Genomic DNA, 19107 nt, shown 5'->3' on the forward strand with positions numbered 1-19107 from the left:
TCAATATTTATAACAGTTCAGCCTTTAATAAAAGTAGACAAGTCTGAGTTTGACATTTGATTTGTTTAAAATATGATATATAACGATATATTGTAAAGCTATTTTACTGTTGTGTATGAACAAGTTTAGGGCTGGGTGAAGGCATGGCAAACATCTGATGAGCAGTGTCAGCCAAGTATATCGTCCAATCAGCAAGATGCAAACACATCCTCACCTGTTCCCTCTTGGCCAATACACACTTTCTAAAATGGAGCACTAGAAGAAGTTTGCTTATTTGATTAATGCTTTGTCTCACCATTCTTGCACTTTTTAGGCTGAACCATGGTTGAATGCACTTATTGTATGTTGTTTTTGGATGAATGTGTCAGCTAAACAAATATAATATAAAACAAATCCTTTGGGGTAGTTATGTAGCACCCACTTATTATAAAAGATACAAGATATGGCTTAGCCATAATTATTGCAAGATTAATCAATCATAAAAATGTGTGTGTGTGTGTGTGAATGTCCTCTTAGTATATACTTGACTGACTGTTTTAGTCAAGTGATACAGTCTGGAAACCAGTAATTTCCCTGCCTGACCCCTGCTGTACATCGTGCCCCGCCTGCTCCTGGTCTCCTTGATGAACGACCTTGCCCCTCTTGAACTTGTCCTTCCAGGCACGGGACAGCGAGCTGAAGCCGTCCGAGGGGAAGGCCTTGGTGACGGCAGGAGAAGGAGGAGGGAGGCTCGGGGCGGGGGAGGGGGAGGGGGCAGGGTCAGGTCTCAGGACCGGGACCCGGTTGGTTCTCCTCAGTAGCCCCCCGCGGCTCTTCTTCTGGGCCTGCTCCGCCTGCTGGCTCTGCTGCTGGTGCAGCTGCTGGTTGAGGATGAACTGGAGGTCCTCCTAAAAGACATGAGGGGGTTAAGGGGACAGCTTCTCATGGGACCTGCCTTGTTCCTCCTTTTCTTTCAAAACATGCTTTTCAACTCAAGGTCGTCCAAGGCAAAGGCTTATGGAGGCAGTTCCCTTCCAGATTAATTCATTGATTAATAAATGAATGAGGAGGCTATAGGGGCTCAGCGCCACACTCTCTCTGCTATGCCATGCTGCTTAGTCTCACGCAATAGTCTATAGTATGGTTATATAGAGTAGAGAGTCACTCTAAAGACTATAATAGTTAACCAGAGTAGAGTCACTCTAAAGACTCTAATAGTTGTCTAGAGTAGAGTCACTCTATAGCTTCTGTAATAGTTATATAGAGCAAAGAGTCACTCTAAAGACCCAGTAATAATAATGCTTTGCTCTTGCGTTAACTGCGTATTTGATGGTATTTGAGAAGTGCAGTACATCGTTTAGCCACTAGATGGAGACAAAGCCTGCGATAGGCTTCAACGCAGTCTATCTATCTGGCGACACCAAACTCTAAGGAAACTGGATGGAAGAACTAATGACTCTATTTAAACATTTGTACCACAGATGCGTTTGTGAACTTACACTGAGCTCACTGCTATATGCCCAAATAGTTTCACACAGATTTTGGGGGATTTCACTGGAAATTGATAAGCAGCTACACCTTTGTCTCTGTCGCCGATGTGATAAGTTTAGTTGTGGCATCACAAGTAATGCATGGATCAGTGCATGGGGGTGTGTGACCGGGGTCAGGCCTACCACTGGTTCTTATGAGGTACATGGATGTGTGTGACCGGGGTCAGATGTACCACTGGGTCCTATGAGGTGATGGTGGTGTGTGACCGGGGTCAGGCCTACCACTGGGTCCTATGAGGTGCTTGGTGGTGTGTGACCGGGGTCAGACCTACCACTGGGTCCTATGAGGTGCTTGGTGGTGTGTGACCGGGGTCAGACCTACCACTGGGTCCTATGAGGTGCTTGGTGGTGTGTGACCGGGGTCAGACCTACCTTCCATGCCTCCAGCTCCAGAGAGAGCTCAAGTCGTTTCTGTGCGGCTTCCAGAAGCTGGTTATTCAGAAACATCATCTCTGTCTTACTGCGAAGCAACTCCGCCTCCATTCCCTTCTTCCTGCAGAACAGAACAGGAAGGAGATACCGTGACACATTCCCCAGAGACAGCGGCAAACAGCTCCTTCACTTCCTTTTGTATCATGAATCACATTCTCGTGATTTGACTAGATACATCTCTGTGTGTTTGTACTTGCATGCGTGTGTGCGTGTGTGTGTGTGTGTGTGTGGGTGTGCACGTGGTGTGTGTGTGTGTGTGTGTGTGTGTGTGTGTGTGTGTGTGCGTGCGTGCGTGCGTGCGTGCATGTGTGTGCGTGCGTGCGTGCGTGCGTGCGTGCGTGCGTGTGTGTGTGTGCATGTGGTGTGTGCCCACTTCTCTATAGCCTCATCTCTGTCTCTGAGGGCTTGCTCCAGAATGGCCATGTCCTCTGACCTCTTCCCCACTTTAGATGTCTGAGAAAAAACACATACAGGAAAATTTATAGCATGTCTGTCTGTGAATTACAGTGGATTGTATTCTTTGACCAACTTGGACCAAACAGAGCAGTAATTATTCACTGCAGCCCAAGATTGACTAGTTGGGCAATGTAATTGGGTTCTTAACATAATGAGCTATTACAGCTAATTGAATAGTTTATCGTTGTGTATAATATAAATGTATTAATTTGAGACCAACTCATAACCCATGAAGCCAGCCGTAAAGCTACCACTAATGATGATGGATGATAATCTATCTAGATGTTAATAGTGATGATGATGCCAGCCGAGAATAATCTACAGGAGACTATGGTTCCTCTTGGCCAATGATATTCCAGCCAATTATATCTAACTATATACTGTAACAACAATACAATACAACAATATCAGACACGTCCCTGCTTCAGACACGCCCCTGCCTCAGGGGAGGGTTGGTATCTCCCAGACGAGCAACTGTCTCTCACTCATGTCACCATGTCACTGGGTTCTTATGTTTTGTATTCATTATACCGTCATATCTATTGTTGGGTTGTTGTTGTTTTTTTGATCAGTTTATTGGGTTTTCCGCACATTTACACATTATAAGGGCCGACACAAAGGCAAGAACATGTCACGTCCAGGCAAAATAACATGATAACATGAAGAAGGTATACACTGATACAGTTAGAAACAGACACCCATCCTATCAGTGCAGACGGAGAGGAGACCTAACGAGGTGGGAGGCGGTGGGACTGTACCTGGTTGCCGTGGCTGAGGGCCAGCGAGCGGGCGACATGCTGCAGCTGGCTGAGCCCAGCGTCCAGCCGGTCGGCGCCAGACGGGGGCGCCACCGGGGTGGCGTCGCTCAGAGGACGGAGCAGCTTTAGGATGGACAGCACCTCCTCCGTCACCTGCCCCCAAACCAAAAGGTTCTTATTGGCATTTACTCAGAGAAATTAATAAAAAAAGTAAATGTATTTGTGAACACAAACTATTGGACTTGTTTACTTTGGACAATTCTTAAAGTTACAATGTGCAACATTTCAACTAGCTTGTATCTTAAAATAACCCAGACATATCTGAAGTCCATGCTGGTCGGTGCTCTGCCACTGAATAATGTTAAAATCACATCCTATCACTGATCAATTCCACCAATATAAAGTACCGCTCTTTGTTAAAAAGAATCACCAGCCACACTCCCAACTCCTCCCTCCCTCCGGCCCGCTGAGCTACGCTGAGCTACGCTGCTAGCTACAGCTGCTGCCCCATCCAGCTGGAGGGGACAGCACGCTGCCTGGTCACACAGCTGCTGCCCCATCCAGCTGGAGGGGACAGCACGCTGCCTGGTCACACAGCTGCTGCCCCATCCAGCTGGAGGGGACAGCACGCTGCTTGGTCACAGCGGCTGCATCTGCTGGAGGGGACAGCACAATATTATCTCTGGCATATTTTAAGACTTGGAGAACCAAGATACAGAAACAAATACTGGATTACATTTTTTACATTTATGATAAAAAAATCTGGATTCCCCAAACAGCGGAAACAGCGCATCCTTTCTGCTGCAATAGGTGGTGATACCATTGTAAGTGATCACCTCATACTCATTTGAACCAATCAGGGGACCTATAGCATGTGATGCTGTGTGTGCAGGCTAGCGGCTGATATGAAGGGTGTTTTACCCTCTCTCTGTGCTGGCTCCATCCTGGGCCCTCCTCCTGCAGCTTGTCCACCTGAGCCTTCAGCCGGATGCTGCGGCTCCGAGACAGAGCCACCTCCCGCCGCACCTCCTTCAGCTGGACACACACACACACACACACACACACACACACACACATATAGACACACACACACACACATACATACATATACACACATGCACACACACACACACAAATAAACACATACACGCACGCATGCACACACATACACACACGCACTCACAAACACACACACACACACACACACACACACACACACACACGCACACACACACGCACGGCCACACACACGCACACACACACACACACACACACACGCACACATGCACACACACATACACACAAGTGGCACACAAGCACATTCAAAATTTAGCATGCTTATATAAATAAATACTTTGCTGATCTGTATTCACGAGTGAAACCTTGAGAACAAATCCTGAGATCAGCTGCTGCACCACAAACCATAATACACCTTATCAGGCCCAACCATAACCCTTTTCAGGTGATGATGTTCAATAGGCTGTACATAACAAGCTAGAGCGCAGACAGAGATGCATGTGAACTGCTCTTGAGAGTATCTTAAGACTGAACCTTTCCTGTGTTTGTTCTTTAAAGGGACTGAACGTGGTTTGCCATGAAAGTAAATGTGCACATGTTAAACAACCAACAAACAATACTTTGAGTGTTTGCTTTGTCAGCCTACCGTGTCGGAGACGGGCCCCAGCGTCCGGCGTCTGGTCAGTGGCCTCCCACTCCCCCGGATCAGGTCCGGTAGGCTTAGGTCCGCGTAGCTCCCCTGTCCTCCTCCATCCCGACCCGGGACACGTGGGTCCACTCCCCGTCCCGTCTCCTGGGGGGAGGAGGAGCCCTCGGGGCGGTCAGAGCTCCTCTCTGTGGAGGAGGAGGAGGATCTGGGGCTGGCCCGGCCCTCGGCCAGATCCTCGTTCCCCTCGGAGCTCGTGTCCGTGAGCCTCATGGCAGGGTCCAGACACTGGTTCAGGAGGCACAGGAGGTCCGAGCGGTTTCCTTGGTCTTCATTCATAGAGGACCCACCGTCCGAGTCTAAACTCCCCGTCTCCGAATCCTCCCCGGCCACCTCTTCGGACCCGGCCTTAGACTCCTCTGGGTCCGGTCTCCCCTGGTACAGTGTGGGTCGGGTCTCCCCCCTCGAGGAGCCCTCCCTGAGGGGGCCGGGGGTCCGTCTGTCCTCCCAGATGCTAGGGGGGGCATGCAGGCGCTCCAGGGCTCTGTAGGGCCTCAGCCTCTCGTTCAGAGCGGAGAAGGGCAGGGAGCCGTCCATGACCGGCTGCAGGACAGCCCACCAGGGTAGAGCAGCACCAACGAGGACTGGGCCACAGACGCAGTTGAGTGGACGGCAGTGAAACGTCCTCAGCTGCTGTCAGGCCCGTGTGTCTGAAACAATCAAGAAGAGGAAGACAGAGAATAGAGGGAGGGAGGGAGGGAGGGAGGGAAACCAACAGAATGTCTACCGACTTGTTTTTCCTGAACGGTGTGAGTCTGCTGTCTGACGCAAGTCACAAGGTCATTGGATTCCTCACCATTTATTTCGCTCGCATGGCATTCTTTCTTCCTCCTTCTCGTGTAAATGACGGTAGAGTGGGAGTGTGACGGTAGAGTGGGAGAACGGCCATGACACAGTGTTTGTCCACACACCCCAGGGGGGGCGGGCCGTCACTGATTAACAAAGGTCTGACGAGAGCAGACCTGAGCTATTTTAAACTGTTGTCTCTGTCAGCAGGGCGGGTCACAGCGAGTCAGTGTTGGAGACGGATGACGTGATGGAAGAGAGCACAGATCACACGTGATTCTTCTGATGAATCCCTTTGGATCCTTTTGGTACCTTACAGAAACACAATGAATGTATTGAGGGCCTCATCCTATAATGAAAACACATTAGAATTGCCACTGTTTGTGTAATGGTTTTAGTTGACAACGTTCTGTTACTAACTCTAGGTTTCTCGGATAAGGATCGAAGGACAAATTCTTATTTTGACTGAAACTATTGAGCTATTCACCGATCCAAAAACCTGCAAAAAGAATTGGGTGTATAGGCTAAAATGTGCCCATTATTATTTATTCTTTATTAATATTCTAAAAATCTCTCTGTAGCCACCAATAACAAAGTGAGCTGAAAGAAAGCTCGATTGAAGAATGACTAATGACTTTGTACAGGAAGTTATTGTTCCCATAGCAACAGATAAGATCCCATTGTAAGGAATATCAAGTCCTTGCTATCAAGTGTTGCTTAGTGTATGTCAACATATATACATTCCTTAGACATTTAGACTGCACAGTTCAAGTTCAGATATAACATCATAGATTTTGCTTAGTCATATTTATACAATTCAGATTGCATGCCAAGTTATGCAAGGAAAGCAGCAGAGATATGATTCATATACATAGTCATATTTATTAAAATGTATTCCTTTACAATGAAAATCACGTAAAATCGGTTGGGGCTTTATAATTGCATACAATGTCAACCTTTTTTAATCTCCAAAAGTTCTCCTTGGGAGAAATAGCAGCGATGTGTGTGCTCACATTTACATGTTTTCATCCAGATAAATGTTATCATAATCATAACATTTTTCCCTCCGTATCTAATCAACTTCCTACTCGGCCTACTACTACAATCATCAAAATAGAAAAATAAGAAATAGGCACATTTCAATTGACGCATTTATAGTCAAGCTGGATAATCGCTGTGACTACAACTCAGATTTTCCTTTGTTCTTGGCTTGTTTTTGTTCTCCACTGGCTGCACACCTGAAGCCAAGGTTATCTGACGCTGAGTCAGGGGTGTTCCCCATCCTGCAGAGAACAGAAACACAGTGAAATACAATGAAACATAGTGAAAACATAGTGAAACATAGTAAATAGATACTGATAAACATAGTGAAAACATACTGAAACATATTGCTACAGTGGCCTACAGGTGTTCATGAATGATTAGTAGTATTTAACCTGTAGTCAACAGGTGATCATGAATGATTAGTAGTATTTAACTTGCTTGATAGCTCATGGGTAAGGAGGTCAGTATAATTATAATATACTAGTATATACAATATCATATCAATAACCTTGTCCTTTTCTGGTTACAAAATACAACAACTGTACAGCAACCCTAGCAGCATGAGACCAGAAAGGACATTCAGCAACCTGATTGAAAAATAGTGAAAAATACAAACCACCAAAAAGCTCTGAATATTGTTCGCTGAATCAGCTTATTAAAATAAACATCTGGAGAATTAAGGAGCTGTGTGTGACGGCACATAAAAACATGACACCACACACAACATAGTAACCCACTCACCTGGTAGTGATCCTTGCCTTGTGATTGGCCGAGCCGTCCACAGAGTCGATCCAGGAAGCACCACGTAGGACATACATTGGCTGAGTTCCAGGAAAGGAGGTGGACGTCCATTCCCAAGTGTTTCCCATCATGTCATACAATCCTGTGTCGGACGGCCAAAGGTACACACTGCATCAGAACATGGATCCAGGTTCCACTGACCGTAGCTCACTGTTCCACTGCATATGATGGACTCAATAGCGCTACAGATGGGACATTCCTTTAACAATAGTGTCGTTCGCATGGATGTGTGGATGAACTACCGTAGTTATTCTGTGCAGGAAAGGCCGTCACAGGGGAGACACCATGGTAACCGTCCTCTGCCGTGTCTCCATCAGGAAACAACCCCTGAAACATTTCAGTTCAGTTTACATTTTTCTGTTACATGTTATAGTGACACAAGTTAGAGCAGGGGGTGCCAATGATGTGTGTTATGACTGCAGGCCGACCTGCCAGAGGTTGGTTTTGTTGGACTGGAACTTGTTTCCCCAGGGATAAGTCCTTCCTGGAACGTTGGAATATGATGTCAGGATACATGATGGTATAATAAGCGGTCAGGTGCTAACTCAAGATGCTAACACACAATGACCTGAGCCTGCAGGACGACCCTGTGAGGGGGCAGCTTATCATAGCTTGTAGGTAACAAAACGGATGAAAAATGACAAGGGTGGAAATACTCTAAAATACAAACAGATATTGGGACAATTGTACTGATTGTAAGTGCGGCAGATTTAAGGATTCAGAGGGTTGAAAACTGAAAGTTTTTAGCCATGTGAAAACCCTTTTCACTGGACCAGCATACCTAACCATAACCATACCTCACCGTACCTAGTCCTAGACCATCCCTAGAGCGACCCAGGGCCGTTGGAAGGTCCCTTCTAGCTAAGCCACGTACCCTGCAGCCCCCCGCGGGCAGCCCACTCCCACTCCTCCTCCGTGGGCAGCCGTCCGTCCCTCCAGCGGCAGAACGCCAACGCGTCATTCCAGCTCACTTGGACCACCGGGAAGTCCAGACGCTCTTTGATGCCAGAACCTGGACCTGCGGGCTGGAGGGCGATGAATCACATCAAGATATACAATCTGCCCTTGGATTGGGTGCTTTTTTGCCAACAACAATATTTGGCCTCACCTGTCTCCAAAATACCCTTTCTATTGGCAACCACCAGGGGGCAGACTGTTGAGGAAATCAAAAAGTCAAGCAGAATTCATCAGCCAAAACGATATCATGTAGGCGGCTGAGAAAGCAGGATAGTAGATACCTTTATCGTTTCGGTCACTTTGCTTTTCAGCTCCACAGATACAAAGTCTTGGAAAACAAAACTCCAACCAAACTTCTCAGCTTCTGTTTTGTACTTATGTGCTCGCACGAAGTCTCTGTGATTGTTTGAGACAAAGACATAATGGTTAAATCCTTATTTTCAGTTTTCATAGCAACAACTGACAGGTTTCAAGATCACCTAAAATCCGCATTTGTAACTGGGTATTTGTCGATGTTAAACGGTCCGACTGCGACTCCTTTAGTCGGCGCCTCTCCATCTCTGGCGTCTCCTTCATTGGTCCCCATGGTCATCTGTCCTCCAGGAATGTGGACCATCCTCAGGTCGTCTGTCCGAGGACACGATGCGGACAGTTAATCACACATGAGTTATGTTTCTACAAAATAAAGATGCGTTTCACGTTGCATAGCTTACCTGCCAGTGCCAAGAAAGAAAATGCACATATCCACAAAACAATGTTGACACACATTTTGAAACACTTCTACTGGGACATCAAAGGGCATGTTATACGTGCATGATATGGGGTCCAACGACATGAACACAGATTTTCATTTGCCGATGTAAAAGTTGTTTCATTCACGACGGAACGATTTCACCGGCGGACCGGAAGCTGGTGCCACGGTCAAATGAGTCCGTGTCATTTCGAGCCGGTCATTTGGATTTAGGTCAGTTTCCATTTGTTTGGCAACATGTTAGTAAGCTTCCCAATACTGTTGAAGCCTTCACTACTAGACCACTGGGATATGACCTCATTTAGGTCAGCTTCTCTTCCTCAGCCACAAGACCACAAAATGACATGCACAGGATTTGAAACATTAATTGTCCGATAACCACGTATTTTTCCCACTTACGTTTAACTGGTGCAATCAAAGAAATAATTGTTTTAACTTATGTTGTATTATAGCTACATCGATTTAATAGCTTTCCAGCTAAAATAAATCAGACTAACTCCATTTATTGTTAACAAATAACACAAAACAAATTTCATGAGCAAAGAACACTTTTAATGAGTAGAAACAAAACTGGATGACCGTTCAGTGCTTAACAATCTCTTAAATAGACATTAAATTATAGTCTTTTTAAAAGAAGTGATGACAAATCCATGAACAGGGAGCTAGCGATTTTCTTTGACACTGATAATGGACGAAGGGACATATAATAGTGGGCTGTCCATCAGACTGGGTGCTTCATCGTGCCACAAGCAGGAAGGCGCTTTGGACCTTCCAATTGGCTAGAGGACCGTCCATGAGGACATGGGGACAGCGACGTGGTCTACAAGCGGCGCTTAACCCTTCAGAGAAGCCATTCCAGCTCTCATGATCTCATCTACCAGCAAGATGTTACTGGCAATCACCGTGCTGGAAAGAAGCAGAAAGGTTGACAACGTTATCAATTGCACCACAGGGACATTTTGAGAAATCTATGTATACATGTTTTAGTGCCGTCTTTGTGTAGGGAGCATTATTAAGGGGTGCATATGAAACGCTCCCCACAGAGGAGCGTTATACTACAAGGGTCCAAGAAGCTTAACCCTTCCCCCCCACTGCCATCAATATCAACCGCTGCCCAGAAAGAGATGCACACATCATCAACACCCCACTGCAGGTGACTTCCAAGAGTAAACTAAAAAGATTTTAGTTTAACAGAACGGGACAGAGCACAGTGGCACATTCACAAACTGGTAGAAACTGGGTTTTAGTCCAATCTTCTCCCTCAGTGACACGTTATTTCAGTTACGCCTTGTGCACACTACCTCCGTCAGTCGACGGATGGGGGCTTTTTGACATATCCCAATGCATTTCGAGGGTGCTCCATGCAAAGTCAATGAGATCCGTCCGTTGATGGAGGTAGTGTGCAAGAGGCGTTAGTCATTAAATGTAATTGATATCATGTCGAAGATCGTAAAAAAAAATTAAAAAAGTAAAATAATATAACTTTTGGGTTCACTACCCCGTTAAAATAATGAAAAAGAGTGAGCTAACCATGAATGAAGCAGCTGTTTCTTGACGCTGTAGTTATCCCAGACGCCTGCTTCTGCTGCCACCATTGGTTCACCTGGGAAGAAGAGTAGTCAGTTCACTGAGAGGTTGATGATTAGTAAGCATCTTGAATCAGACATGGACGTGGCCGGTGCGTCACCTGTACTGAGGTCCACGCCCACCAGCTGGCCAGACTGCTTGTACTCCGTCTGCAGCTTCACCAGAGTCTCCATGGGGTCGTAGCCAGAGTTCTGGGCCAGAACCTACAGTCAGGAGAAGAAGACATGAGATACGGCCGAGTCGATAAGGGAATCAGGAGGCTGTCAGTGAAGGCCAGAGTAATTTCAGAGAGAGACGGCGAGGAGGCCAGAGTAATTTCAGAGAGAGACGGCGAGGAGGCCAGAGTAATTTCAGAGAGAGACGGCGAGGAGGCCAGAGTAATTTCAGAGAGAGACGGCGAGGAGGCCAGAGTAATTTCAGAGAGAGACGGCGAGGAGGCCAGAGTAAATTCAGAGAGAGACGGCGAGGAGGCCAGAGTAAATTCAGAGAGAGACGGCGAGGAGGCCAGAGTAAATTCAGAGAGAGACGGCGAGGAGGCCAGCGTAAATTCAGAGAGAGACGGCGAGGAGGCCAGAGTAAATTCAGAGAGAGACGGAGAGTAAATTCAGAGAGAGACGGCGAGGAGGCCAGAGTAAATTCAGAGAGAGACGGCGAGGAGGCCAGAGTAAATTCAGAGAGAGACGGCGAGGAGGCCAGAGTAAATTCAGAGAGAGACGGCGAGGAGGCCAGAGTAAATTCAGCGAGAGACGGCGAGGAGGCCAGAGTAAATTCAGAGAGAGACGGCGAGGAGGCCAGAGTAAATTCAGAGAGATGGCGAGGAGGCCAGAGTAAATTCAGAGAGAGACGAGGAGGCCAGAGTAAATTCAGAGAGAGACGAGGAGGCCAGAGTAAATTCAGAGAGAGACAAGGAGGCCAGAGTAAATTCAGAGAGAGACGAGGAGGCCAGAGTAAATTCAGAGAGAGACGAGAAGGCCAGAGTAAATTCAGAGAGAGGAGGAGAAGGTCAGAGTGAATTTAGAGAGATGAGAGGGGGTCGCACCTTGGGAATGATGAGGAGAGCGTCAGCGAAGGCCTGCACTCCCAGCTGGGCCCTTCCCTTTACGTTGGGCTTGTGCTTCACCAGGGCGTCGGCCACTGCCACCTCAAACGCCCCTGCCCCGGACACCACGCATCCTGCAGAGGTACACACCAGCTGTCCAATAAACAACCTCATAGAAGAACCGGCCCCAGATCAGGGTATTCACACCCACCCATCATGTGTTAAGATTCAAACGCATGCCGACTGTCCTCATTGGGAGGAACCTTAAGCTTGGGAGGAATGGTGTCGATGAACATGCATCTTTGTGAATTAGAGATTTACACAGAAACCGTATCTTATGATTCAATCATGGACCTATATTTGATGGTTTAAATGGGGACGGTAAAAGTCTTTTCTAAATCTTCCTCCACAACAGTTTGTACTGATCCGCTGAATACATTTGTGGAGAAGAGGAATCTCCTAATGCAGAGGTACAGAGCAGAGTTACTGTAGCACAGAAGTAAGACCAGAGAGAGCCACACTAGCGTCCCTGGGTGTTCTCTGTGCAAGACACAGTGTAGCATAACCAAACCGTAAACTGGTTAGGAATTTGGGGAAACCAGAGACTTTGGGTATTTGGGAAAGAAGCATTTTCTCGAGTAGAGAAATGATGTCAACCGTTTGCTTTATATGCATGTATAAGATTAGGTTTCTCAACACCCCGATAACATTCACATGAAACTAATGAAAAAAGGGGTGGTGAAGGCGTATGTTGTCCCCCTGAACAAGCAGATGACTGGAGCCTAAAGGCCGCTGACAGTTAGAGTCCTCACCGTCCTCGATGGCGTTCTTGACGGCACGCAGCCCGTCCCTGACTGCATCTTTGATCTGTGTGAGGGTGTGCTTGTTGGGCCCCTTCACCAGTAGGGTCACCGAGCGAGGGTTACCACACTTCTCCACAAACGTGTACTTCTCCTCTCCCTGCAAAGAGACGGGCCGCCAGGATTAGAGGCTGACTAGTGCATCTGACACCAGGAAGTTTATAGTCATTCTATTCTAGTCATTTGAAAAACTCACTGAGCATGCTAACTCAACAAAGAGATGGTCAACAAAGAGATGGTCAACACTCACCAGTGTGTGTTCGTACACAAGACCGGCATGCCCCAAGCACTCTGGAGTGAGGTCATCAACGGAGTTCATTGCAATGCCACCACAAGCTAATGTGAGTCTGCAACCAGAGTCAACCATGTGACACTTTGGTTAATTTCGTCCCTCATCATGTGCTCTATCCGTCCTTTACCCATTAATGTGCTACACATTTAAGATAAGGAGACAGCTGACAGGTAGTCAACCTTCTATCTTTAAAGTGTAGCACATTTAAGATAAGGAGACAGCTGACTAGTGCTGAGTTCCAATATCCATACTATCCGTACTCACTATACTTAGTTTGAGTACGCAGGGCATTTCAATTCAGATCGGGCGAAAATAAGTGTACTGAAAGGACCCGGATGGTGTACTCAAAACGGTCAAACTGCGAAGTGTGGATCGATGTACACTTTTCGTACTCAACCGCAGCCTTAGCTACGCAGCGGAAGAGGCGGCGCCAGGCTGCGCCAACGTCGGAGCATTTTCCACATAGCCTGCATTAATGGAATCATTTTGTAGCTTTTATAGCTTTTTATAGCTACTATACGTAAAGAGTTCACAGTTCAAAGCGGGATGATTATTGCAGGGGAGGAGCCGCAGCGGCAGTCGCGATCGTAATTTCCCGTTAGTGCACCACAGTATTCGAGTATTCGATTTGGAACCACACTGACATCTGAAAAACCGCGCATTCAGTGAGTGCGGTTAATGTACTACGTTTAAGTGTACTCATGGAAGTATGGATGGATATTGGAACACAGCACAGGTAGTCAACGTCTCCAGTGGCTGGCGGGCGGTACCAATAGGGTGAAAAGTTAGTCTATTCATGAGTCCTTCTTGCCATACCTCTCCATGTTCCTCCTCTTTGCCCTGCGCAGAGCAACAATGCCTTCCTTGGCGAGGGAATCCAGAGAGAATGGATCAATGCCCTACGAAAGACCAATTGGAAAATAGAGTAAACATTAATGTTTCAATATTAAGAGTCAAGACAGACAATGAGAGGGCATTAAGCACCATGACATGAGCTCAACAACAGAGGGCCACACTCCTTTGTTGAGAGCAATTTTTTTTTCCTTGTTTTGAACGCTTCATGAACAGCTTCTATACTTATTTATTTTGGTAGCCCCCCTCCCCTTAACCAATATGGTTGTACCCTTAATGGGAGGTCTTCTGTCAAGTACCATCCATCTGGGACCATTTATTCAAAAGATTCACTTAAAATAAACCGTTCAATGTTTTTATCTGTCAACCTTGACATCGAAGCTCTGCCGTAACCTATTGGGACTTGTATTAAAAATCCAGCCACATAATTAACTGTTGCATTTTGATCCCTGGCCTAGAACGATTAACAAAGTCCTCTGTATCCAGCTTCTCATACTGAGAAAAATCTACAAGTCCTTAACACCACTGTGCATTCTACCTACAGGGTGGCAGCCCCCGTGTAAAGTAAACTCCCAAGCCCACCTTCTGATTGATGACCACAAAGCCCTTCTTCCCATCGGGACAGACGGCTTTCTTGAGTGCAATGATCTTCTGCACGCGCTCCTCGATGAACTTTCTCTCTGCCGACACGAGCTTCTCACGGTCCTCTGCGCTCTTGTAGAAGAAGCCGGAGTTGACCTCTGTCTTCTCGTACTCCAGGGACAGGTTGCAAGTCAGCACGAAGGCATCCTCCACCCTCTTCTTCATGTCAGGGTGTCTGGCACCGTGGTCCAGGACCAGCCCTCTGATCAGCCTAGTGAGTCAACCACAGAAACGCTCATACAACACTCACATAACGGATAGTACAACTATGGAGAAATTGTTTCGACAAATATATAAAACCATTTTTAGACTAGGAGTAGCCACAGCATATGGAAACAAAGGGTAAGCATGCAGCCTCGGCAGACTTACTGAGTGTCGCTGTCCGTCTTGTGCCTCATCTCCATGATCTCCACCATGTAGAGGTCAATGGACTCATTGGGAACAGCGATGGCCAGCACAGCATCTACAACAGCCTACAGACAAGACAGTAGGCATGGTCCCGGTTACCAGAAAACCAGAATCGAAGGGTCTACTCAGTGCTGCTTGAAGCATATAGTACATATCTGCATACTTCTAAAATGTGTACATTATTGATGATTACCGATACCCATGTTACGCTTTTCATTCAAATAACTTAAATCTACGCCAAAATCAATAAACAAACTTGGAAAATGTGTACTGATCCGCTGAATACATTTATGGAGACGAGGATTCTCCTAATGCAGAGGTACAGAGCAGAGTTACTGTAGCACAGAAGTAGGAGACCAGAGAGAGCCACACTAGCATCCCTGGGTGTTCTCCATGCAAGAGACAGTGTAGCATAACCAATCATTTAACTAGGCAATAAGGGAGACCCATTAACAATTATGGTACATTTGTATAGTTGTCACATGTGTAGAAAGACACCACATGCATCCATTTGATTTCTTCAAAACTAAATAAGAAGTTAACTACGACATGACGTTCCTGAGGTCAGTTCCTCTATGCTCACCTCAGTGAGGAGGTCGGCCAGCTCCTTGTGGACCTTGGTTCTGAGGGAGGTGCGCGCTACGCTAATCAGAGTCTCCCTGTCCATCTCTCGCACCACCTTCACCTCCTCCAGGAAGGCCAGGGCCTTTCCCTTGGCCTCCTCAAAGCCCTCTGCGATGATTCTGGGATGGAGGCCCTGGGTAGGTGGGGACCGGCAGAAATCAGTACAGCCACTGAAGTCAAACATATTATATTATTAACATATTAACTATTATAGTAAGCATTGATTGGTCTATGACATTCAGACCCTGTACGATACGAGTGTTGTTCTGTGAGGTATCTTGGATTATAGTTGATTGTACTGATTGGTCTTAAAAGGACACAGTGTTGGAAATTTCAAGGTTTGTACAATAGAGAGCCTTTTACTTGACTGCATTCATGTAGGTAATTGATTCCCTTCGCATCAACAACAAATTAAGTGCTTAACCAGTTAGCTTTCGTCAGTGTAGGCGCTTTGCCAGCCTGAGCCCCTACCTCTGACACGTAGAGGTCGGCCTGCTTCAGCAGTTCACCGATGATGAGGACATTGGAGGTGGTCCCGTCTCCTGTGATGTCATCCTGCGCCGTGGCAACCTTAGCGATGAGTGTTGCAGTGGGATGCTGAATTTGCTTTGGGAACAATAAGAAAAAAAACTGAGCAAAACACAATTTTGAACCAACTTCTAGACAATCAGAAAACTAGGGCTGTCAAGTTTTGGTCCATTGGTTGATATGCACTTGACCACTCATTCATCGGACAATTGTACACAATCCGTTCATACAGAAAAGCGATTCTTAATCCATTATTTTCACGGGCGGGAAGGACAAATGCACACTGATGCATTTCAATTTGAGTGCTGGGCTATATTGTGTTCGAAATACACATAAATCCAAATATTCAAGGCTCTGTAGTTTCCATTTTAATAATCGTACGGTTTAATAGAATATAAGAATTATAAAATGGGTCAAAGCGTCCTGTTTTTTTACAACTTTGAAATCTCCCAACTTAAGGACGACTGCTAGTCGTAACCAACATCTCTGCAATTTATTAAGATGGAGGCAAAAACATATGCAGGCAAATCTTTAAAAAATGTCACATAAGTAATTTAGATTTATTTACTTAAAGCTGCGTCAACTTTCCCGTTCAACGCTCGATGGCTTGAATGTGAAACTTTCAGAATTGGCACCTTGGCATTCATCACAGAGGCCTCCATTGTGACCCATTGTATCATACGCAGAACCTCAAAACTAATCTTGCCACAGGTTATTTATCTACTATGCGACCCTGTGTGGCTCGTCTGGTGTGTGACCCACTTTACTTCATAATGAGGCTCTGCCGTAAACGAGTCGGACCAAGAGTGGATCTGAAACCCACCGACTTCCTCTGCACAGCCCTTACGTGATATTAAGGCTAGCAGGTGGAGTAGAACGCACTGTGGCCGATTAAATTAATCTAGAGATAACATGGGACATTTTCTTTTTACAATCGGTTGGTTAAATTTCAGTCGCCCAAGATTATCTTAGGTTGACTTAAGCCCTAGAAAAACATGTAATCCTGTGTAATTCAATTGTGCCCTAGTCTGTTGAATACATGGAGTGAAAACGTTACTCAATGCAGAGGTACAGAGCAGTTACTGCAGAACAGAAGACCAGGGGGGCCCTCCTAACATCCCTGGGTGTTCTCTGTGCAGCACTGAACGTTTTAGATGTGGCTCTTCATCGTATACGTTTTCTGTGGTACAGCCTGTGAGTTAAGATCAGGGCTGCAATAAGTGAAAAGTATCACAACCTTATCTTACACATTAGAAACAAAGCTGTATGCCCCTTTCCCACTCATGAAGAAATTAAAGAATAAAACCTACAATCCCCGTCAGAGACCCACCTCATATACCTGCATGGAAATACGACCTAGCATGCATATCATGCTAACAATAGGGGTGTGGTTACATAGCAATACATTTCTGAATAGACTAATAGTAGAATAATATAACAATGTGCTAAGTATTTGGAGCAAAATCCTCCGTTCATCCAGTGCTTACCATCTCGTGTAACAAAACATTGCCATCTTTGGTCAACTTGATGTCGCCTGCACCGGAGACCAGCCTGCGGTAGAGACAACGCAGGTGTCAATATCAGTTTCTGTAGCCAGGATATATAGTATTTTATTGATTTAAGCCAAATGGGAATCATCATAGATTCAAAACTGACTGAACTGTTCAGGTACATTGATTTGACTGTAGGTCCTATGTTAGTTCACATTTGACTCATTTGAAGTGTCACTAGGACCTGTGTCACTGTTATTTATTCCAAACCGCTACTGTCTTTCTTTAATAGTTGGTAGTATCATAGCATCATATTTTTTGGAGAAAACAGATATCCAGGAGCATTCAAACAAGACTAATTAAAACCACCCCGAAATAGGGCCAATCCTAAAATCGCTGCTCTCAAGACATGTCTTGCCGACATGCGTATGCTAGCCCTAGCTAGTTGAGCTAGCCCTAACTAGTGGGTTGGAGGAGCCGTGACACGGCAGCGTGCCGAGCAGGGACCCGCTAGCGACAGGATGCTAATGCTGATACTTTAGCTTGGCACCACTCAGGAGCGGCAATTATATTTTAGGTGATTTTACAAATACGACACGAATCGTTCATTTATAGCAGAAGGTCCAACACATTTGCAAAGCCACTTCACGCATATTCTCAGTATAGCCAACATCATCAAGTTAGCAAAGGAGGGCGCATAGCATAGCATTAGCACGCGTGCTCAACAAAGGTTCGGCTGTGTGCTGCGAGTAGCGGGACTCACATCTTCATGGTGCCTTTCGGACCCAGGTTGCTCTTCAGCACGTCCTGGAGCCCGCGGGCCGCGCTGATGTTGACCGCAAGGGCGGCATGGGCGCGGGCCACTTCGGCTTTCGGGTTCAGGGACTTTATGGCCGACATGGTGGAGCAGGAGAGCCAGCGACAGAATGATGTTTCGCCGGTAGGGAGTCTAGACCGCTTGGCCTAGGAGGCTAGTGGAAAGGGAGCGATCTTCCAGAAGCATCCACCACGTGTTCTTGGTCACGCCCTTAAAGACGCGCCCATGATGTGTCTTATTGGTTCAAGCGTGAGTCAATCATACGTTCGTAATCTTTTAAACTCATTAAACGATTAATATTACAAACATTTGGATATGTATTATTTGTGAAGCATCCTCTCACCGTAGTTACCTATACTATAGATAGTTGAAATAGAATAGCAGATGGATCCAGCAGATGATTAACTTTATGTAATAGTCTGTCCTAGGAAAACATTAATATGCTCAGATATGGCCTTGTGTAAGAAGAGTAGTCATGTGGTTAAATACTCAGCCAAATACAAATGATTTGACCAATGTTACCAGACCCTTTTTAGTCAGACCATGGACTGTATGGACGACATGGGTTCATCAACCACTTTGATCTCAGCCAAACTAAATGAGGAAACATTCATTCATTTTGCATCAAATGTTTTATTTCATATTTACAACTAATCATAATAATCCACTGCATTTCACCTCTGCCACATGGAGAGATTAACATCACACATAATTTACAAATAGACCGACCT

The 19107-nt window shown here is 46.0% G+C and overlaps 3 protein-coding genes and 2 non-coding genes across 5 annotated transcripts; all 5 read right to left on the reverse strand.

Moving 5' to 3' along the window:
• Positions 1 to 14: 14 nt before the first annotated feature.
• On the reverse strand, positions 15 to 5785 carry bicdl2l (bicaudal-D-related protein 2-like). Its single transcript, XM_084473922.1, has 7 exons — positions 5695 to 5785; positions 4839 to 5548; positions 4097 to 4210; positions 3176 to 3328; positions 2335 to 2414; positions 1902 to 2022; positions 15 to 887 (listed from the first exon to the last, which is right to left on the reverse strand). Exons 2-7 carry the CDS (start codon positions 5433 to 5435, stop codon positions 537 to 539), a joined length of 1416 nt encoding a protein of 471 aa, XP_084330048.1. The 5' UTR covers positions 5436 to 5548; positions 5695 to 5785; the 3' UTR covers positions 15 to 536.
• Positions 5786 to 6546: 761 nt separating this feature from the next.
• Positions 6547 to 9288, reverse strand: sumf2 (sulfatase modifying factor 2; the record flags this gene model as incomplete). Its single annotated transcript, XM_084474425.1, is given in 10 exon segments — positions 6547 to 6967; positions 7470 to 7611; positions 7772 to 7856; positions 7958 to 8013; positions 8404 to 8554; positions 8638 to 8682; positions 8768 to 8882; positions 8966 to 9113; positions 9200 to 9267; positions 9269 to 9288. Coding segments are annotated over 10 exon segments (933 nt in total). The 3' UTR covers positions 6547 to 6864.
• Positions 9289 to 9767: 479 nt separating this feature from the next.
• On the reverse strand, positions 9768 to 18549 carry cct6a (chaperonin containing TCP1, subunit 6A (zeta 1)). The gene is made up of 13 exons (XM_084474132.1): positions 18323 to 18549; positions 17557 to 17620; positions 16013 to 16147; positions 15501 to 15674; positions 14879 to 14982; positions 14450 to 14720; positions 13832 to 13914; positions 12974 to 13070; positions 12676 to 12823; positions 11864 to 11997; positions 10925 to 11027; positions 10768 to 10840; positions 9768 to 10143 (listed from the first exon to the last, which is right to left on the reverse strand). The coding sequence occupies exons 1-13, from the start codon at positions 18457 to 18459 to the stop codon at positions 10071 to 10073; spliced, it is 1596 nt and encodes a 531-aa protein (XP_084330258.1). The 5' UTR covers positions 18460 to 18549; the 3' UTR covers positions 9768 to 10070.
• On the reverse strand, positions 12278 to 12411 carry LOC311354969 (small nucleolar RNA SNORA22). The gene has a single exon (XR_014637349.1). It is a non-coding gene; the product is annotated as a small nucleolar RNA SNORA22 (small nucleolar RNA).
• LOC311354970 (small nucleolar RNA SNORA22) lies at positions 15181 to 15316 on the reverse strand. Its single transcript, XR_014637350.1, has one exon. It is a non-coding gene; the product is annotated as a small nucleolar RNA SNORA22 (small nucleolar RNA).
• Positions 18550 to 19107: the final 558 nt, after the last annotated feature.

The sequence above is a fragment of the Micromesistius poutassou genome (assembly GCF_964030765.1).
Source record: "Micromesistius poutassou genome assembly, chromosome: 10".
NCBI lineage: Eukaryota > Metazoa > Chordata > Actinopteri > Gadiformes > Gadidae > Micromesistius > Micromesistius poutassou.